Here is a 23,682-nt window from a genome sequence, read left to right as displayed (position 1 = left end):
CCAACATACGAGTTATAGGAATTCCAGAAGGGGAAGAAGAATGCCCCAGAGGAATGGAAGCCATACTAGAGAATATTATAAAAGAAAATTTCCCAAATACCACCAAAGATTCTGACACACTGCTTTCAGAGGGCTATCGGACTCCAGGTCGCCTCAATTCTAACCGAGCTTCTCCAAGACACATTGTGATGAACCTGTCCAAACTCAAGACAAAAGAAAAGATTCTGCAAGCTGCCAGGAGTAAGCGCCAGGGGCAAATCCATCAGATTGACTGCAGACTTCTCTAATGAAACTTTCCAAGCAAGAAGACAATGGTCATCTACCTTTAATCTACTTAAACAGAACAATTTCCAGCCCAGAATTCTGTACCCTGCTAAGCTAAGCTTCAAAATTGATGGAGAAATCAAATGATTTACGGATATACAAACATTGAGGAAATTCGCCACAACAAGACCACCTCTACAGGAAATACTTCAACCTGTTCTGCACACTGACCACCACAATGGATCAGCAGCAAAGTAAGAACTCAGAAATTAAAGGACAGAACCTAACCTCCACACTGATGCAAAAGATAAAACTAAGCAATGGACTCTCACAAAATAAGACGAATAGAATACTACCACACTTATCAATTATCTCAATAAATGTTAATGGCTTGAATTCCCCACTGAAGAGACATAGATTGGTTGACTGGATTAAAAAACACGAGCCATCCATTTGCTGTCTGCAAGAAACACACCTGGCTTCAAAAGACAAATTAAAGCTCCGAGTCAAGGGTTGGAAGACAATTTTTCAGGTAAATGGAATTCAGAAGAAAAGAGGAGTTGCAATCTTATTTTCAGATACATGTGGATTTAAAGCAACTAAAGTCAAAAAAGACAAAGATGGTCACTTTATATTGGTCAAGGGAAAAATACAACAAGAAGACATTTCAATTCTAAATATCTATGCACCAAATTTAAATGCTCCCAGATTCTTGAAACAGACCTTACTCAGTCTGAGCAATATGATATCTGATAATACCATAATAACAGGGGACCTTAACACTCCTCTTACAGAGCTGGACAGATCCTCTAAACAGAAATTAAACAAGGATATAAGAGATTTAAATGAGACTTTAGAACAACTGTGCTTGATAGACGCATATAGAACACTCCATCCCAAAGATAAAGAATATACATTCTTCTCATCACCCCATGGAACATTCTCCAAAATTGATCATATCCTGGGACACAAAACAAATATCAACAGACTCAAAAGAATTGAAATTTTACCTTGTATCTTCTCAGACCATAAGGCACTAAAGGTGGAACTCAACTCTAACAAAAATGCTCGACCCCACCCAAAGGCATGGAAATTAAACAATCTTCTGTTGAATAACAGATGGGTGCAGGAAGAAATAAAACAGGAAATCATTAACTTCCTTGAGCATAACAACAATGAAGACACAAGCTACCAAAACCTGTGCGATACTGCAAAAGCAGTTTTGAGAGGAAAATTCAATGCTTTAGATGCCTACATTCAAAAAACAGAAAGAGAGCACATCAACAGTCTCACAAGAGATCTTATGGAATTGGAAAAAGAAGAACAATCTAAGCCTAAACTCAGTAGAAGAAAAGAAATATCCAAAATCAAATCAGAGATCAATGACATTGAAAACAAAAGAATCATTCAGAAAATTAATGAAACAAGGAGTTGGTTTTTTGAAAAAATAAATAAAATAGATAAACCATTGGCCAGACTAACGAGGAATACAAAAGTAAAATCTCTAGTAACCTCAATCAGAAATGATAAAGGGGAAATAACAACTGAACCCACAGAGATACAAGAGATCATCTCTGAATACTACCAGAAACTCTATGCCCAGAAATTTGACAATGTGAAAGAAATGGATCAATATTTGGAATCACACCCTCTCCCTAGACTCAGCCAGGAAGAAATAGAGCTCCTGAACAGACCAATTTCAAGCACTCAGATCAAAGAAACAATAAAAAATCTTCCAACCAAAAAATGCCCTGGTCCAGATGGCTTCACTGCAGAATTCTATCAAACCTTCAAGGAAGAGCTTATTCCTATACTGCAGAAATTATTCCAAAAAATTGAGGAAGAAGGAATCTTCCCCAACACATTCTATGAAGCAAACATCACCCTGATACCAAAACCAGGAAAAGACCCAAACAAAAAGGAGAATTTCAGACCAATCTCACTCATGAACATAGATGCGAAAATTCTCAACAAAATTCTAGCCAATAGATTACAGCTTATCATCAAAAAAGTCATTTATCATGATCAAGTAGGCTTCGTCCCAGGGATGCAAGGCTGGTTTAACATACGCAAGTCTATAAACGTTATCCACCATATTAACAGAGGCAAAAATAAAGATCACATGATCCTCTCAATAGATGCAGAAAAAGCATTTGATAAATCCAGCATCCTTTTCTAATTAGAACACTAAATAATATAGGCATAGGTGGCACATTTCTAAAACTGATTGAAGCTATCTATGACAAACCCACAGCTAATATTTCACTGAATGGAGTAAAACTGAAAGCTTTTCCTCTTAGAACTGGAACCAGACAAGGTTGTCCTCTGTCACCATTACTATTCAACGTAGTGCTGGAAGTTCTAGCCAATACAATTAGGCAAGACAAGGAAATAAAGGGAATCCAAATGGGAACAGAGGAGGTCAAACTCTCCCTCTTTGCTGACGACATGATCTTATACTTAGAGAACCCCAAAGACTCAACCACAAGACTCCTAGAAGTCATCAAAAAATACAGTAATGTTTCAGGATATAAAATCAATGTCCACAAGTCAGTAGCCTTTGTATACACCAATAACAGTCAAGATGAGAAGCTAATTAAGGACACAACTCCCTTCACCATAGTTTCAAAGAAAATGAAATACCTAGGAATATACCTAATGAAGGAGGTGAAGGACCTCTATAAAGAAAACTATGAACTCCTCAGAAAGGAAATAGCAGAGGATATTAACAAATGGAAGAACATACCATGCTCATGGATGGGAAGAATCAACATTGTTAAAATGTCTATACTTCCCAAAGCAATCTACCTATTCAATGCCATTCCTATCAAAGTACCTGCATCGTACTTTCAAGATTTGGAAAAAATGATTCTGCGTTTTGTGTGGAACCGGAAAAAACCCTGTATAGCTAAGGCAGTTCTTAGTAACAAAAATAAAGCTGGGGGCATCAGCATACCAGATTTTAGTCTGTACTACAAAGCCATAGTGCTCAAGACAGCATGGTACTGGCACAAAAACAGAGACATAGACACTTGGAATCGAATTGAAAACCAAGAAATGAAACTAACATCTTACAACCACCTAATCTTTGATAAACCAAACAAGAACATACCTTGGGGGAAAGACTCCCTATTCAATAAATGGTGTTGGGAGAACTGGTTGTCTACATGTAAAAGACTGAAACTGGACCCACACCTTTCCCCACTCACAAAAATTGATTCAAAATGGATAAAGGACTTAAACTTAAGGCATGAAACAATAAAAATCCTCCAAGAAAGCATAGGAAAAACACTGGAAGATATTGGCCTGGGGAAAGACTTCATGAAGAAGACTTCCATGGCAATTGCAACAACAAAAATAAACAAATGGGACTTCATTAAACTGAAAAGCTTCTGTACAGCTAAGGAGACAATAACCAAAGCAAAGAGACAACCTACACAGTGGGAAAGGATATTTGCATATTTTCAATCAGACAAAAGCTTGATAACTAGGATCTATAGAGAACTCAAATTAATCCACATGAAAAAAGCCAACAATCCCTTATATCAATGGGCAAGAGACATGAATAGAACTTTCTCTAAAGACGACAGACGAATGGCTAACAAACACATGAAAAAATGTTCATCATCTCTATATATTAGAGAAATGCAAATCAAAACAACCCTGAGATATCATCTAACCCCAGTGAGAATGGCCCACATCACAAAATCTCAAAACTGCAGATGCTGGCGTGGATGTGGAGAGAAGGAAACACTTTTACACTGCTGGTGGGACTGCAAACTAGTACAACCTTTCTGGAAGGAATTATGGAGAAACCTCAAAGCTAGACTTCCCATTTGATCCTGCAATGCCATTACTGGGCATCTACCCAGAAGGAAAAAAATCCTTTTATCATAAGGACACTTGTACTAGACTGTTTATTGCAGCTCAATTTACAATCGCCAAAATGTGGAAACAGCCTAAATGCCCACCAACCCAGGGATGGATTAACAAGCTGTGGTATATGTATACCATGGAATACTATTCAGCCATTAAAAAAATGGAGACTTGGCGGCGCCTGTGGCTCAGTCGGTAAGGCGCCGGCCCCATATACCGAGGGTGGCGGGTTCAAACCCGGCCCCGGCTGAACTGCAAACCAAAAAATAGCTGGGCGTTGTGGCGGGCGCCTGTAGTCCCAGCTACTCGGGAGGCTGAGGCAAGAGCATCGTTTAAGCCCAGGAGTTGGAGGTTGCTGTGAGCTGTGTGATGCCACAGCACTCTACCAAGGGCCATAAAGTGAAACTCTGTCTCTAAAAAAAAAAAATGGAGACTTTACATCCTTCATATTAAGCTGAATGGACGTGGAAGACATTATTCTTAGTAAAGCATCACAAGAATGGAGAAGCATGAATCCTATGTACTCAATTTTGATATGAGGACAATTAATGACAATTATGGTTATGGGGGGGAACAGAAAGAGGGAAGGAGCGAGGTGGGTGGGGCCTTGGTGTGTGTCACACTTTATGGGGGCAAGACATGATTGCAAGAGGGACTTTACCTAACAATTGCAATCAGTGTAACCTGGCTTATTGTACCCTCAATGAATCCCCAAGAATAAAAAAAAAATATATATTTTGTAGAGTTTAAAATATACATAGAATTAAAACACGTGTTAAAAGTAGCACAACAAGCAGGAGAGGGATAATTGGGACTTAAATTGTTCAAAGTCATTGTATTGTCTGAGAAATAATAAATTAATTTACATTAGAGTTTAGTAAATCATGGATGTATTCTATAATCTATAGATTAGCAATGAAAAAATTGTAATAGAATGTATAACAACATTCTCTTAAGAAGTGAAACTGGAATAATAGAAACACATAATGCAAAGAAAAAAAGAATAATGAATAGATATGATAAATAGAAAATAAAAATGAATGCTGTATATTTAAACCCCAATACATCAGTATATACAGTAAACAGATTAAGTACTCCATTTTAAAATGCAATAGAACCTCTGTAAGTTGAACACCCAAGGGACTAAAACAAACTCCTCAACACATGGAGGTGGTTAACGTAAGGAACTTGGCCTACTGTACTGATACATACATGGTGCATGTACAGTCTATGAAAAGTAGGTCAACTTAAGGGGCTGGTTAATATAGGGAGGTTGTCAACTAGGGAGGTTCTACTGTAAATATTGTCAGTCAGGATGAAGGAAAACAAAGCTCAGGTATACGGTGCTACCAAGAGACACATCTTAAATCACAGTTATTAAAAGGGTAAAAGAAACAGAATAGAAGAAGATATAGTATAATATTGTAATAACCAAAACAAAGCTGGCATAGCTATTTTTTTTTTTTTTTGTAGAGACAGAGTCTCACTTTATGGCCCTTGGTAGAATGCCGTGGCCTCACACAGCTCACAGCAACCTCCAACTCCTGGGCTTAAGCGATTCTCTTGCCTCAGCCTCCTGAGTAGCTGGGACTACAGGCGCCTGCCACAACGCCCGGCTATTTTTTGGTTGCAGTTTGGCTGGGGCTGGGTTTGAACCCGCCACCCTCGGTATATGGGGCCGGCGCCTTACCGACTGAGCCACAGGCGCCGCCCTGGCATAGCTATTTTAATATGACTAATATAATTTTGTTATCATAACTTTGACACAATTTTATGTAGTCTATAGAATAAAACAAGTTAATATGTGTTGTTATTAGAAACTAAAATTTCTATTGAACAGGAAATGAGACATAAACATAATATGTTAAGAAAAAATCTACAATATTAAATTTTAATTGAAAACATGATTTTTGTATTTCTAGCCACAAAAGCATCAACACTTCAGTAGCAGTGAGCACACTCAGCACACAACTGTAGGTTTCTTACTACCATCCCTACTGAAATAATTCAAGGATTCTTCAAGAAATGTCTAATTCCAGACATCAAATAAGGACTGTGAAGAAATGCTCAAAGATTAATGAAGTCATCAAAATTCATGACAGTCAACTTCCTCCCAGCCAAATGTAGCATAAATTTGTGCATCTAATGGAATAATCACTGTAATCAAATATAAATACACTATATATATATATGTTTATATATATATATATATTTTGAGACAGAGTCTTATTTTGTCACCCTCCATAGAGTGTGGTGGCATCATAGCTCACGGCAACCTCTAACTCTTGGACTCAAGTGATTCTCTTGCCTCAGCCTCCCAAGTAGCTGGGAATACAGGCACCTGCCACAACACCCGGCTATTTTTAGAGACGCGATCTCACTCTTGCTCAGGCTTGTCTCAAACCTGTGAGCTCATGGCAATCCACTGGCCTCGGCTCCCAGAGTGCTAGGATTAAAGGCATGAGCCACCGTGCCCAGCTACACTAAATATTTTTAAAAGCAGACATAAAGAAAATGTATTCATTACAAAATGCCAGATAATATTAGAAAATCAGCATCTTGCAGTCTGAAGTATAATAATGGATTCAGTCACGGACCATCAGTAGCTGTTAAAATCAGTCAGTAAAAGGTTGTTGGGGAATAGGATACTCATACAGTGATAATGAATTAACCACAGATTACCTACCAATTCCAGTGGAGAGATAGGGTGTTTACCACCTTCACTAGTGACCTAGCATCATTAATAGTAGAACAAACTTACCATATGAGGCTCTTGATGTGATATGTCATATATGATGTATTTTTACAAAAAATATTTATATGAATTTACCCAAATCATTCAACCTAACTCTTAGTTTATCAGAAATAAAGAGAATAGAGAAATAAATTAAATGACCAAGTGAAGAATCAGACAAGTCTATAATCCATAAGAAAACATGTATGAACTAAACACAGTGGCTTATGCCTGCCATCCTAACACTCTGTGAGGCCAAGGCAGGAGGATTACTTGAGCTCAAGAGTTCAAGACCGGCCTGAACAAGAGCAAGACCCCATCTCTACTAAAAATAGAAAAAATTAGCCAGACATAGTGGTATGCACCTGTAGTCCCAGCTATTAGGGAGGATGAAGCAGGAGGATCACTTGAGCCCACGAGTTTGAGGTTACAGTGAGCTACGATGATGCCCTGTACTCTAGCATGAGCAACAGAGGGAGACTCTGCCTCAAAGAACAAAACAAAACAACACCCCCCAATCAAATGAAACTGGTATGGATTCCTCCAGAAAAATCAAGGCATGACAGATCCAGAATGTGGGACATTCTACAGCATAATTGGCTTACTTCTTTAAAAAATTCAATGTCATGAAAAATAATTTTTTTAAAATGCAGTAGTACTATTTTATATTAGAAGAGACAAGGGAGATGAATGATCAAATAAAGTTTGTGAACCCAGGTTGGGAGAAGGGGAGTTATAAGAAAGTGGTTTTTTTTTTTTTGAGCAACTGAGAAAATTTGAATATGGACTCTATATTGGATATTATTGAAATAATGTTAGTTTTCTTACATGGGCTAATGGCAGAGAATGTCTTCATTCCTAGGAGATTTCGGCTAAAATATTTAGGGGTTTCATGATATCTACAACTTACTTTGAAATGCTTTAGCAAAAACTGAGAAGGAGAAAAAGTAAATGTGGCAAATTCATTGACTCTAAGGTATAGATGTTGAAAATCTTAATCACAAGACACAACAGTCACGGGAGATGACAAACTACCTATTTTTCATGTTGATATTTTCATGCTTGTATCTGTTTCACACACCGAAATTTCACATAAGATTTTATTGGAAAACAGGATTCTATTGTAAAAACCAAGTGTTGAAATTGTTTTCCTACCCACAGTTTGCCAACATATAGCAGGCCTTCACAGGGCCCACTGCAGACACTGCTGATCAACTGGGACATTCACTCCTGCTGTACCTGAACTTGGCATCTGATTACAACATGCCAGCCAGCCACTACCAGTTACCTGCATTGGTATTTGGAATGAAATTTATTTGGTATCTCAGAACTAGAACATCGAGGAGCTATGTACTTGAAATCACATTGCTTGGTGCCTCATAATTCAATCAGGCATCAGTTTTGTTCAACCACTTCATATTAAGGATGATTTTTTAAAAAAAGCAATGGCATAAAATTTGATATTGAATTTATTGTGAGGGTGATGTTAGGATATTCTCCAATACTTGATCCACAAGACAAAACTCTTAGGAGTTAGCTTCAGTATTGTGGAAAGCTATGAGTCTCTTCATTAAATTTAGTCTTTGATTTATGGACATTATAAGTCTTGTAGCTGAAAGTTTACTTCTTTCCTTTGTCCATTAGGAAGCTCAGAAACAAACTGGTAACCTCATGTTATGTACTTTAGGGGGGGCTAGAAATACCTGTGTTTTACCTCCTTTTCTCTTTATCCATTTTTCTTCATCTATTTTATCTGATGGTATTTATCTTTTTAGGATGCTTTTTTTTTAATTGTTAAATCATAGCTGTGTACATTAGTGCAATCAAGGGGTACAATGTGCTGGTTTCATATACAATCTGAAATATTCTCATCGAACTGTTCAACGTAGCCTTCATGGCATTGTCTTAGTTATTGTATATAGACATTTGTATTCTGCATTTAGTAAGTTTTGCCTGTACCCATTCTAAGATGCACCGTAGGTGTGGCCTCACCCATTACTCTCTCTCCACCCTAACCTCCCCTCTCCCTTCCCCTTCCTTGGCCCTTTCCTCATAGTCTTGTGCTAAGTTGGTTTATAACCTTCATGTGAAAGCTATAATTTAGCTTCATAGTAGAGCTGAGTACATTGGATACTTTTTCTTCCATTCCTGAGATACTTTGCTAAGAAGAATATGTTCCAGCTCCACCCACGTAAACATGAAAGAGGTAAAGTCTCCATCTTTCTTTAAGGCTGCATAATATTCCATGGTATACATGTACCACAATTTGCTAGTCCATTCGTGGGTCTATGGGCACTTGGGCTTCTTCCATGATTTAGCAATTATGAATTGGGCTGCAATAAACATTCTGGTACAGATGTCTTTGTTATATTGTGACTTTTGGTCTTCTGGGTATAAACCTAGTAAAGGAATTACAGGATCGAATGGCAGGTCTATCTGTAGGTCTCTAAGTATTCTCCAAACATCCTTCCATTAGTGGGCATTCCCACCAGCAGTGTAGAAGTGTGCCCTTTCCTCCACATCCATGCCAACATCTCTGGTTTTGGGATTTTGTTATGTGGGCTACTCTTACTGGGGTTAGGTGATATCTCAAAGTAGTTTTGATTTGCATTTCTCTGATGATTAAGGATGATGAGCTTTTTTTCATGTGTTTGTAGATTGTGCATCTGTCTTCTTTAGAGAAGTTTCTCTTCAAGTCCCCACCCTGAGATAGTATCACTTGTTCTTTTCTTGCTAATATGTTTGAGTTCTCTGTGGATTCTGGTTATTAAACCTTTATCGGAGGTATAACCTGCAAATATTTTCTCCCATTCTGGGGGCTGTCTGCTTGCTTTACTCACTATGTTCTTGGCTGTGCAGAAGCTTTTTAGTTTGATGAGGTCCCAGTAATATATTTTTGATACTGCTTCAATTGCCTGGGGAGTCCTCCTCATAAAATATTCACCCAGGCCGATTCCTTCAAGAGTTTTCCCTGCACTTCAAGTATTTTTATAGTTTCATGTCTTAAGTTTAAGTCTTTTATCCAGTGAGAGTCTATCTTAGTTAATGGTGAAAGGTGTGGGTCCAGTTTCAATCTTCTACAGGTTGCCAGCCAGTTCACCCAGCAACATTTGTTAAATAGGGAATCTTTTCCCCCCTGAATGTTTTTAATGGCTTGTCGAAGATCAAATAATGGTAAGTAGTTGGATTCATCTCTTAGTTCTCTATTCTGTTCCAGACATCTACTTCTCTGTTTTTGGGCCAGTACCATGCTGTTTTGATCACTATCAATATATAGTACAATATCTCAGGTCTGGTAGTGTGATTCCTTCTGCTGTGTTTTTATTGTTGAGTAATGTTTTGGCTATTCGAGGTTTTTTTCTGATTCCATATAAAATGAAGTATTATTTTTTCAAGATCTTTAAAATATGACAATGGAACTTTAATAGGAATTGTATTAAAATGATATATTGCTTTGGGTAGTATAGACATTTTAACAATGTTGATTCTTCCCAGCCATGAGCATGGTATGTTTTTCCATTTGTTAACATCTTCAGCTATTTCTTTCCTTAAAGTTTCATAGTTCTCTTTGTAGAGATCTTTCATGTCCTTTGTTAGGTATACTCCCAAATATTTCATTTTCTTTGGCACTGCTGTGAAAGGAATAGAGTCCTTGACTGTTTTTTCAGCTTGGTTATTGCTGGTATATATAAAGGCTACAGATTTATGGGTGTTGAATTTGTAGCCTGAGACATTGCTGTATTCCTTGATCACTTCTAAAAGTTTTGTAGTAGAATCCCTAGTGTTTTCCAGATATACAATCATATCATCTGTGAAGAGTGAAAGTTTGATCTCCTTGACCCTATGTGGATACCCTTGATCGCCTTTTCTTCCCTAATTGCAGTGGCTAAAACTTCCATTATAATGTTAACAGCAATGGAGACAATAGGCAACCTTGCCTGGTTCCTGATCTAAGTGGAAATGATTTCAATTTAACTCCATTCAGTACGGTATTGGCTGTGGGTTTGCTGTAGATGGCCTCTATTAGTTTAAGAAATGTCCCTTCTATACCAATTTTTTTAAGTGTTCTGATCATGAAGCGATGCTGGATATTATTAAAAGCTTTTTCTGCATCAATTGAGAGAATCACATGGTCTTTATTTTTTAGTTTGTTTATGTGCTGAATGACATTTGTAGATTTACATATATTGAACCAGCCTTGAGACCCTGTGACAAATCCCACTTGGTTGTGGTGTATAATTTTTTTGATGTGTTGTTGGATTCTGTTCATTAGGATCTTATTGAGTATTTTTGCATCAATATTCATTAGTGATATTGGTCTATAATTTTCTTTTCTTGTTGGGTCTTTCCCTGGTTTGGGGATCAAGGTGATGTTTGCTTCATAGAATGTGTTGGGTAATATTCCTTCTTTTTCTATATTTTGGAAGAAGTTTAGTAATATAGGTAGTAGTTCTTCTTTAAAGGTTTTGTAGAATTCTGACATAAAGACATCTGGTCCTGGGCTTTTCTTTTTAGGGAGATTTTGTATAGTTGATGCTATTTCAGAACTTGATATAGGCCTGTTCAACATTTCCACTTCATTCTGGCTAAGTCTTGGTAGGTGGCGTACTTCCAGGTATTCTTTCAGCTTTACGTATTTCTGAGAGTAGAGTTTCTTGTAGAATTCATTAAGGATTTTTTGAATTTCTGAGGGGTCTGTTGCTATTTCATCGTTACTATTTCTGATTGATGAAATTAGGAATTTTACTCTTTTTTTCCTAGTTAGGTTGGCCAAAGGTTTATCTGTTTTATTGATCTTTTCAAAAAACCAACTTCTGGATTTATTGATCTGTTGTATAATTCTTTTGTTTTCAATTTCATTTAATTCTGCTCTGATTTTGGTTATTTCTTTTCTTCTGCTGGGTTTGGGGTTGTAATGTTCTTTCTTCTCCAGTTGCTTGAGACGTCCCATTAAGTGATTAACTTCCTGTCTTTCTGTTTTCTTGAGGAAGGCTTGCAGTGCTATCAATATCCTTTTTAGGACTGCCTCTGCAGTATCCCAGAAGTTCTGATAATTTGTGTCTTCATTGCTATTTTGTTCCAAAAATTTGGTGATTTCCTTCTTAATCTCATCTATAACCATCTATCCTTCAGCATAAGGTTGTTTAGCGTCCATGATTTTGTATGGGTACGCAGATTCCTGTTGTTATTGAGTTCAACTTTTATTCCATGATGGTCTGAAAATGCAAGGAATAGTTTCTATTTTTTTAAATTTGCTGAGGTTAGATTTGTGGCCTAGGATGTGGTTGATTTTGGAGTATGTTCCGTGGACTGATGAGAAGAATGTGTGTTCAGTTTTTTTGGGATGAAATGTTCTGTAGATTTCTGTTAAGTCCAGATGTTGAATGGTTAAGTTTAAATCTAAAATTTCTTTCCTTAGCTTCTTTTTGGAGGATCTATCCAGCACTGCTAAAGGGGTGTTAAAATCTCCAACTACTGTGGAACTAGAGGAAATCAAGTTGCTCATGTCTGTTAAGAGTTTCTTGTATAAATTTAGGTGTGTTCTGGTTGGGTGCATAAATATTAATAATTGAAATCTCATCATATTGAGTATTACCTTTAACAAATATGAAGTGTCCATCCTTATCCCTCCTTATTTCGGTTGGTTTGAAGCCTATTGCATCTGCAAATAGGATTGCAATGCCTGCTTTTTTTCTGTTTTCCATTTGCCTGGAGTATAGATGATCATCCCTTCACCTTGAGTCTATATTTGTCTTTTAATGCAAGATGTGATTCTTGTATGCAGCAGATATCTGGCTTGAGTTTTTGTATCCAGTCAGCCAACCTGTGCCTCTTTAGATGACAATTTAAACCATTCACATTAATTGAGAATATTGATAAGCCTTTTGAGAGTCTGGTGGACATTTTTAATCCTTTTGCGACTGTGGAGGTTGGAATTTGATCAGAATTTTCTTGTGGGTTTACTTTTGTGGTGGAGGATTGCACTGGTCTTTATGGAGGATAGGTCTGAGAATATCCTGGAGAACTGGTTTAGTTATGGCAAATTTCTTCAACATGTGAATGTCATTGAAGTATTTAATTTAATTTCATCATAAATGAAACTCAGTTTAGCTGGGTACAGGATCCTGGATTGAAAGTTATTTTGTTTTAGGAGATTGAAAGTTGATGACCATCCTCTTCTAGCTTGAAAGGTTTCAGCAGAGAGATCTGCAGTTAATCTAATATTCTTGCCCTTGTAGGTGATGGTTTTCTTTCATCTGGCTGCTTTCAGAATTTTCTCCTTCATATTAACTTTAGTGAAATTGATTATGATGTGTCTGGGGGATGTCTTATTTGGGTTGAGTCATGCTGGAGTTCTGAAACTGTCTGCTATCTGAATTTCAGACTCTCTTGGCGTGTCTGGAAAGTTCTCCTTCATAATCTCATGGAAAAGAGACTCTGTGCCTTGTGAAGCCACTTCATTGCTTTCAGGGATCCCCATAAGACAAATATTAGTTTTCTTTGAATTATCCCAGAGCTCTCTGAGAGAGTGATCTGTTTTTGTCCTCCATTTCTCTCCCTCTTTGAGAGCTTGGGAGCATTTGAAAGCTTTGTCTTCAATGTCAGATATCATTTCTTCTGCTTGCTCCATTCTGTTATTGAGAGGTTCTACTATGTTTTTCAGTTCTTTGAGGGATGCAACTTCTTGTCTCAATGTGTGAAAATCTTTGGTCATTTGGTCTTTGAATTCCTTGAATTCTTGAGATATCTTTTGGATTACTGCTTGGGATTCTAATTTGATTTTATTTGCTATCCAGATTCTGAATTCGATTCTGACATCTCAGTTATTTGTTTGTGCATGGGATCTTGTGCTGTGTCTGCCCCATTGATCCTTAGGGGAGTTGATCTGCTTTGATTATTCATACTGCCAGAGTTTCTTTGTTGATTTCACCTCATGATTGTTTTTCACCATTGCCTCTGGCCGGCCTCAGAGTTGGGGAGGTTCTGGTTGTGGAAGCAGCTCTGGAGTGTGACACCCCCGGGTCCAGCAACAGGGCAGGGGGTGGTGCTCATGGTTCTGGGAGTGCCTGGTGCCCAGTGACTTTGGCACAGAGAGCCCAAGGGTCCAGCAGTCTCTGGCCAGGAGAAGGGCTCCACACAGAGGCAGGGAGGGCTCCAGAGGGTACCCAGGTACCAGAGTCTCTGGCCAGATGAGCGGGCCGGTATGGAGGCAGGGAGAGTACAGGAGGGAGGACGCAGGTTTGCACGGCTCCCGCAGTTCCTGGTCAGGGTGTGCGGAGGCCCTGTGGGCATAGGTTGCGGGTCGGGGGTTGCAGTGCACCTCTTACCAAGGTCCGGGTGGGTGCCAATTGCGGTTGCAGCGCAGTTCTTACAGAGGTCTGGGTAGGAGCCTATCTGGGTCATGGCACAGCTCTTATGGAGGTCTGGGCGGGAACCAATCGTGGTCGCTGCACAGCTCTTACAGAGGTCTGGGCAGCGCAGCTCTTATGGAGGTCTGGGCGGGTGCCGATCCAATCATAGAACTTTAAAGGTTGAAAGGAACCTTTTCCTTTTCTCTCTCTCTTTTTTTTTTTTTGTAGAGACAGAGTCTCACTGTACCCCCCTTGGGTAGAGTGCCGTGGCGTCACACAGCTCACAGCAACCTCTAACTCTTGGGCTTACGCGATTCTCTTGCCTCGGCCTCCCGAGCAGCTGGGACTGCTGCTACAGGCGCCTGCCACAACACCCGGCTATTTTTTTGTTGCAGTTTGGCCGGGGCTGGGTTTGAACCCGCCACCCTTGACATATGGGGCCAGCGCCCTACTCACTGAGCCACAGGCACCACCCTCTCTTTTTTTTTTTTTTGAGACAGAGTCTCACTTTGTCATGCTGGGTAGAGTGCTATGGCATCATAGCTCACAGCAACCTCAAACTCTTGGCTCAAGTGATTCTCTTGCCTCAGCCTTCCAAGCACCTGTTAATACAGGTGTGACCCACCATTCCCGGCCCTGAAAGAGCTTTAGGATGCTTTAAGTCTTTCTTGAATGATTAACTGCTTAACTACATGAATAAACAGAGTGGTGGCAAGGCGAATACAAAGTAAGAGGAAATTTACAAGGAAAGAAAATGCTGACTCATTATTACAGATCAAAGATCTTTGGCTTTACTCAGAAAGTGATGGAACCAACAACAGAGTTGGGAAATGAAGGAAAAGAGAATTACTTAGAGATGATAAGTTAGGTGTTAGAGGAGAATTTTTAGTCCACTTGGAGTATATTTTAGAACTTGAGTCAAAAATCCAGGTCAGTAATGTTGATTTAGCTATCAAAATTGAACTAATAGCTGAATCTAAGAAGGGTAAAACATTCCCTAGTGGGGTACAGAGATGGATGACCGAAGTATAATAGCTGGGGATAAAGCTAGAATTGGGGGTATAGAGAAAAATTAGATACAATTGGTAACAAAAAGAAAATTAGTTGACGAAGTAGAGAAAAGAATCAAAATAATATTGCCATAGACGTTTAAAAAAGGGGGCATAATTTCAAAAACTATCAACAATATTTAAAAGAGAAAGAAAATGGCAAAATAATTGAGAAGAACAAGGTCCTGATCTGAGGAGCCTCTGTATGGCTCTTTGTGCAGTGTGCTAGTTATCAAATCCTTTGATGCCATATCTTTGAATATTTATTAGTTTGTTTCACAAAGCAAATATGCCTTTAGCATTCTCATACCATATTACAATCCAATATTGTAATTATTGACACAAGAATCACAATGTCTCCATCATTCTGATCATGAGTAGAAACCAGAATCTAAACTTTAATTACTAGAAAATGCTGATGCTAGAGTTAAAAACCTGTGAAAGGAAGTAAATGCAATGTATTTACATGACACCACTGACATCTACCTTTAGGAAGCTCCATTTCAGCAGAAGGCTTACCTTCTTTATTGTGCAGTACGAGTAGGTCTGATTGAGCTTTTTTGTCACAGTGATGTGTTCTGGATGGCCAGGTAGTAGGTCCACTACTTGGATATTCTTCCGCTTCATGTCACTCCTATATGCCTGGATATCAACTGCAAAGGAGAAATTTTGAGGACCCCCTCATATATTCCCGGCATGCATTGAAAAATTGGGTATCATTTATGTGTTTGTTTTACAATTTCCTATTCTAATTGCTTAAAAACTTCCTTATATTTTTAGCAGAATGGTATGTGTGTGTTTTCTAGAATTTATTCCTTTTTAGCAAAAACTGAGAAGGAGAAAAAGTAAATGTGACAAATTCACCACATTTAAATATAAAAGGTGAATATAAAGTTGAGATTTCACCAATTCCTGCACAAACACATGCAAATTGCAATCTACAAACAATAATTATACAGATCAATGTGGAGCCTGACACTTTAAAAAGCTGTTAAATGAAAAGTATTTCCAGAAAAAACAAAACCTCATAACAAAATAAGATGAAAAAACAAAACAAAACAAGATAGAAAGTGGATTTGATACCTTTCAATAACAGAAGACAAAAAAATAATTTTAGTTCATTATTAAATTCATATAATATAAAAACATCTCCGAGTGAGTGCTGAACTAAATCTATAAAACAGAAACAAATCTAAAATATATTAGAGTCTAAAGGGGAAAAATCTCCTTTGACTTGAATAAAACATCAGAATTTGGAAAAACAAGTATTCTCCTAACTAAATTTATTTCTGGTCTGTATATATCTAACAGGATGGCACCCTGTATTTTATCTGATTTTACAATGGCATCGTTTAATTTTTGGCAGCACACTTCTTTTATTCCAACAAGCCTCCTATAAGAAATAAAAATTCTGTCTTGAAATGTCATAGATATTAAACGTATGCCCACAATTCCCATCCACTTCTTTTCTGGGTTTTTAAGACTATGTTTATCAAAATCCAAAGGCAGCTAGGTAAGAAAGGGAGTAAGAAAATCATTATTACAAGCAAGGACATGAAATTTTCTGAACACAATGTGGTCCCGGAGTGCAATGCCTGGGCACTCTGTAATGTCTGGTATTGCACAAATGCCAAAAGACTCTGCTGCTCACTCACTCACAACTGCTACAATACTTCCCAGGCTGCTCTCTTGTAATTCTCTGTTGATTAACAAAAAATAAAAAATCAGGGTAGGGAGATGGTGTAACTGTAGCAGCAATTTTGCCCTACTATCCATCTAGTCTGTTTAATATAATCACACTAGGTATATTATGGTTAATTCAAAAAGTTCTAAGACAAACAAATCTGGATAGCTTTTTTTTTTCTTGGTCCAATGAATATGGTATTGATCCTATAACCCCAGAACTTAACTTGCAAAGCCTCAACTTTAGCAAGTTGGTTCTTGGTGCTCACTGGCAATGTAGACTAAAAAATGTTGGGTAATTACAACATGACCATTTTTTAAATGGCTGGGTATATCTTAAAAAGAAGACATCTAAACTTAAAAAGGTATCTAAACTTTAATTACTAGAAAATCCTGATGCTAGAGCTAAAAACCTGTGAAAGGAAGTAAATTCAATGTATTTACATGAGACCATGAAAGTTCTAAGTCTTATCAGAAGACTCACGTACTCAAACTCAACATACAGTTCAATAACAAGAAGAATTTCTACATAGTCCCTGGGATTTACTAAATGGAATTTGACCTGGATCTTATTTAATGCCAAGTAGCCAGTAATCTCCATGTTTGACAACAGCTTTCCTTGGAGAGAAAATTGTGGACCCTGCATATTTTCCAGTCAAGGAGAAACAACCATGCTTTTCTTCTGGTTGTAGTCCTAGACTAGCAATCTCAGGCTGGGACTTCAGCTAAATCATCGGACAAGTTCTTTTTTTTGTTGAGACAGAGTCTCACTTTATCACCCTTGTTAGAGTGCTGTGGTGTCACAGCTCACAGCAACCTCCAACTCCTGGGTTTAGGTGATTCTCTTGCCTCAGCCTCCCAAGTAGCTGGTACTATATTCACCCACCACAACTCCCGGCTATTTTTTTGTTGCAGTTTGGCTGGGACTGGGTTAGGACCTCCCACCCTCAGTATATGGGGCCAGCTCTCTACCCACTGAGCCACAGGTGCTGCCCATGGTAAGTTCTTTATAGTTTAGCAAGGCATGGGGCCAGGTAGGGGGTAAGGGATGGATGGAAAAAAGCTTTAATTCTTTTGGTCTTTCCATTTTGTATAAATTTTCTGCTCAGAATCAATGAAAGGTCCAGAATCAGGATGTTGAGAATAGTATTTTAGGCAATACTCTAAGAATTTATTCAACCAAGGCTGTTCCTACATTTGAAAATTAAAAACCCCGAGTGTCCCTTTTATAGGGACAAGTATGCAGAAAAGCAGCCTCAACCCTAAGTAGACATCTTCAGTGTTTACCAGCACCCACCACAACAGGAATTAGAGATTTTACTTGCCATGTACAAATCTGAGTTATTCTCTAGACAGCTTCTTTCTTCTATATGTTTCTCTGAAAACACATTGTACTGAGGTACAGATGAGAACATTTATCTGCCCTATCCTGAAAAATCTGAGACTGTGCATTGCCCAGATATATGAGCAAATAAAGTTAGAAAGAATGAAAAGTAACATAAGAAAAAAATAAATTGTACAGCAATATCAGGATCTTTTAATATGCCTCACCAATGGTTCACAAAATATATCTACTTGAGATCTTCCTTTCTCAAAAGATATAATCCCTTTACAAAAATAGAATAAGCAGCTATTAAGGGAGCTGCATTTAAAACTATGTGTGCAGGGGGGGACAGAGCAAGATGGCAGACTAGAAGGATTGCCAGGCTGGCTTCTTTATCTTTTCAACAAGACAGGAGAAACAGCGATAACCCAAAAATATTTGGTAGGAGGAACCTCCCTGGGTTCATCCCTATGGGTACAGCAAGAAGGTGGTGGAATGCAGGAGACCTCTGGAGCTGTGGAGGTCTGACACAGAAGGAAAGGGCGAGGTAGCAGGGAGGGACAAGGTGACTGGCCCTCATGTAGAGGTCAGGTAGAGAGTGAGACATTCTGCAGTTTGTGGATTTAGGGGAAGCTGAGAACTGGAGCCACTGTAGAGAGATTGAAGGAGCAGTGGGACTCAAGCGGTATATAGCAACCGGGCTTGAATACTGGGTGGAGGGGAGATCCCATCAGCTTGTTAGTTGTCTGGGCCACCATCTGGAATGGTGAAATACCAGCCAGGCTCCCACTGTGGGAAGGTCTCTAGGGGCCTAGTACACACTGGGCCTGGTGCCTGCCCAACCCAGGCATCCACTCCTGCTGCGAGTTCAGTGGCTCCCACATCCCCCAGTGAATTGTTGTCAGAGGGTACCCAGAGACTTGTCTCCCAAGGACTCTGGAGAGCATTAAGACCCCAACCCTGTGGGGACTGAAAGCTGAGTAAACAATCAGGCACCCAGCTAAGGCAACAAAGTAAGGATAACAGGACCTGTTCTCTGGGCAACTAGAGAGTGGTTTCCAGCATATGTTCTCCATCTCCTAACACCACTGCACCACCTGGAGTTCCAGCAATATATTACAACATATATATGTTAGTTAATATTGCCCCCATTTACAATCTTTTCATTTTAATGTTTTTCTTATTTATTTATTTTTTATTGTTGGGGATTCATTGAGGGTACAATAAACCAGGTTACACTGATTGCAATTGTTAGGTAAAGTCTCTCTTGCAATCATGTCTTGCCCCCATAAAGTGTGACACATACCAAGGCCCCACCCACTCCCTCCATCCCTCTTTCTGCTTTTCCTCCCCCCCCACAACCTTAATTGTCATTAATTGCCCTCATATCAAAATTGAGTACATAGGATTCATGCTTCTCCATTCTTGTGGTGCTTTACTAAGAATAATGTCTTCCACATCCATCCAGGTTAATACGAAGGATGTAAAGTCTCCATTTTTTTTAATAGCTGAATAGTATTCCATGGTGTACATATACCACAGCTTGTTAATCCATTCCTGGTTTGGTGGGCATTTAGGCTGTTTCCACATTTTGGCGATTGTAAATTGAGCTGCAATAAACAGTCTAGTACAAGTGTTCTTATGATAAAAGGATTTTTTTCCTTCTGGGTAGATGCCCAGTAATGGGATTGCAGGATCAAATGGGAGGTCTAGGTTGAGTGCTTTGAGGTTTCTCCATACTTCCTTCCAGAAAGGTTGTACTAGTTTGCAGTCCCACCAGCAGTGTAAAAGTGTTCCCTTCTCTCCACATCCACGTCAGCATCTATAGTTTAGAGATTTTGTGATGTGGGCCATTCTCACTGGGGTTAGATGATATCTCAGGGTTGTTTTGATTTGCATTTCTCTAATATATAGAGATGATGAACATTTTTTCATGTGTTTGTTAGCCATTCGTCTGTCATCTTTAGAGAAGGTTCCATTCATGTCTCTTGCCCACTGATATAGGGATTGTTGGCTTTTTTCATGTGGATTAATTTGAGTTCTCTATAGATCCTAGTAATCAAGCTTTTGTCTGATTGAAAATATGCAAATATCCTTTCCCATTGTGTAGGTTGCCTCTTTGGTTATTTGTTTGGTTATTGTTTCCTTAGCTGTACAGAAGCTTTTCAGTTTAATGAAGTCCCATTTGTTTATTTTTGTTGTTGTTGCAATTGCCATGGCAGTCTTCTTCATGAAGTCTTTCCCCAGGCCAATATCTTCCAGTGTTTTCCTATGCTTTCTCTGAGGATTTTTATTGTTTCATGCCTTAAATTTAAGTCCTTTATCCATCTTGAATCAATTTTTGTGAGTGGGGAAAGGTGTGGGTCCAGTTTCAGTCTTTTACATGTAGACATCCAGTTCTCCCAACACCATTTATTGAATAGGGAGTCTTTCCCCCAAGGTATGTTCTTGTTTGGTTTATCAAAGATTAGGTGGTTGTAAAATGTTAGTTTCATTTCTTGGTTTTCAATTCGATTCCTAGTGTCTATGTCTCTGTTTTTGTGCCAGTACCATGCTCTCTTGACCACTATGGCTTTGTAGTACAGACTAAAATCTGGTATGCTGATACCCCCAGCTTTATTTTTATTACTAAGAACTGCCTTAGCTATACGGGTTTTTTTCTGGTTCCATACAAAACGCAGAATCATTTTTTCCAAATCTTGAAAGTACGATGTTGGTATTTTGATAGGGATGGCATTGAATAGGTAGATTGCTTTGGGAAGTATAGACATTTTAACAATGTTGATTCTTCCCATCCATGAGCATGGTATGTTCTTCCATTTGTTAATATCCTCTGCTATTTCCTTTCTGAGGATTTCATAATTTTCTTTATAGAGGTCCTTCACCTCCTTTGTTAGGTATATTCCTAGATATTTCATTTTCTTTGAAACTATAGTGAAGGGAGTTGTGTTCTTAATTAGCTTCTCATCTTGACTGTTATTGGTGTATACAAAGGCTACTGACTTGTGGACATTGATTTTATATCCTGAAACATTACTGTATTTTTTGATGACTTCTAGGAGTCTTGTGGTTGAGTCTTTGGGGTTCTCTAAGTATAAGATCATGTTGTCTGAAAGAGGGAGAGTTTGACCTCCTCTGCTCCCATTTGGATTCCCTTTATTAACTTGTCTTGCCTAATTGTATTGACTAGAGTTTCCAGCACTATGTTGAATAGTAATGGTGACAGAGGACAACCTTGTCTGGTTCCAGTTCTAAGAGGAAAAGCTTTCAGTTTTACTCCATTCAGTAAAATATTGGCTGTGGGTTTGTCATAGATAGCTTCAATTAGTTTTAGAAATGTGCCACCTATGCCTATACTCTTCAGTGTTCTAATTAGAAAAGGATGCTGGATTTTATCAAATGCTTTTTCTGCATCTATTGAGAGGATCATGTGATCTTTATTTTTGCCTTTGTTAATATGGCGGATAATGTTTATGCATCTTATTTTTTTCTTTTATGTGTTTTTTTTTTCCTTTTCTCTTAATGATTGTGAATGATAGTTGTTATGGTTATTTGATTGATTTTTTTTTTTTTTTGGTCTTGTTTTGCTTTGTTTTATACTAGTTTATTTGGTTGGTTGTATTTTTAATCTCCATTTTTACTTTCTTCAAGGGCGAGGGCTCCTGTATTTTTGTTATGGTATCTAAATCCCATTTATTCTGTCTCTGTTTTATATTGCCCCCCTTTTTTCTCTTTGCATAGAGACTTTTCTATTTATCTCAACTTTCCCACACAAACGCCTCTTATTACTCCTGAGATATCCTTTATTTTTTCTTTTTGTTTGCTTCTCATTTCTTCTTTCTTCTTTATCTGAAATAACTATATTTTAAACTTTCCTTATATATTCTTTTTTTTTCTTTTTTCTTTCTCTCTTTTTTTCTGAGAGCTGGGTGGTCTTGGCATTGATCTGGATGGGAAGTCATGGCAGAGGTCTGGCTCAATGAGGTCATGAGATCACAATCTAGGGAGACCTTCTACCTTGACCTCTAAAAAAACAGCCTTCGCAAGTTAACACTGCTGACATTTTCTTTTTCCTTCTTTTTTGTATTTTTATTATTCTTTCTTCTTTTTTCTTTCTTTTCTTTCCCTTCCTATATTTGGCAGTGGTAGCATCTTGCTTTCTTCAGGCTGTAGATGGGGAGGAACTCACCCAGCCCAAACCTCCTTAATCCTTGAGTTGTAGGTGTGGTCATAGCACTCTGCCAAACATCCCCATTTCTCCTGTCACTCTCAATCACTCTTTCTATCCTCCTTCTCTCCTTCAATTCTTTCCTTTTGTCCCCTTATTTTTTTTCTTCTTTTTTCCTGTTCTTTCTCCCTGCTGATTCTGTCTTCTTTTCTCTTCCTTTTGGCATTATACCATTAAACCACTTTAACACAAAGCTTTGAGGTGATGTAATTTAAAGTAAAGGAGGAAGTAAAAAGGAAAAAGTAGGGCAAGGAGATGAACAAGAAGAAAATACACATGAGCATGCACCACTATAAAAATTCTGGCAACAGAAAAAACCAGAACAGAGCAACTTCCCCAAGGGACCATGAGGAAGCTACTGCAAAGAACTCCACCTGTAAAGAATTAATGGAATTGACAGAAAGGGAAGTTAAAATATGAATGATAAAGATAATAAAGGGAACACACTAGAGAGTAAAAACAGATAAATAAACAAACAAAAAACAGAACCAAAAGAGGGATGAGAGACATGAAAAATATAGAAAGGATATGGCAGAGCTTAAGGAAATGAAGGAGATAATCAGGGAATGTAAACATGCAGCAGAAAATATCAAAAGTAGATTAGACCAGGGAGAAGAAACAATCTCAGAGCTAGAGGATAAAGTTCTTGAGTCAACCTAGGGAGTTAAAGAGGTAGAAAAGTCACTAAGGCAACCATGGGACTTCACAAAGCATCCAAACATACAAATAATAGGGATCCCTGAAGGGGAGGAAGATCATGCCAAAGGAATGGAAGCTGTAATGGAGAACATCATGCATGAAAACTTCCCAAGTTTCACTGAAGATTCTGATACACTCCCTTTAGAGGGATATCAAACCCTGGATCATCTTGACTCAAACAGAGCCTCTCTAAGACACATTGTAATGAACCTGTCCAAAATGAAGACAAGAGAAAATTCTGCAAGCAGCCAGGAATAAGTGCCAATTGACCTATGAAGCAGAGGCATTAGGATGACATCAAACTTTTCAGCTGAGAGGAGGAGACAAGATGGCTGACTAAAGCCAGCTTTCCACAGAGGCTCCCGTCCAGTAGGAGAGTTAAAGGACAAAAATTCAGCAAGTAACCTGGTGGATTTGAGCTGCACTAAGAGAAAAGGTTGAAGAACGCACATCAACCTTGCTGAGGTGACCTG

At 38.4% G+C, this 23,682-nt stretch overlaps 1 protein-coding gene across 1 annotated transcript in view; it reads right to left on the bottom strand.

Moving 5' to 3' along the window:
* Window positions 1-23,682, bottom strand: part of LOC128567580 (protein mono-ADP-ribosyltransferase PARP14-like) — an 86,087-nt gene that overhangs the window by 5,708 nt on the left and 56,697 nt on the right. Inside the window, 1 exon segment of the mRNA XM_053564865.1 lies at window positions 15,795-15,928. Coding sequence (XP_053420840.1) covers window positions 15,795-15,928 — 134 coding nt within the window.

Source organism: Nycticebus coucang, chromosome 16, assembly GCF_027406575.1.
Source record: "Nycticebus coucang isolate mNycCou1 chromosome 16, mNycCou1.pri, whole genome shotgun sequence".
NCBI lineage: Eukaryota > Metazoa > Chordata > Mammalia > Primates > Lorisidae > Nycticebus > Nycticebus coucang.
This window is presented reverse-complemented; position numbering and strand designations above follow the sequence as displayed.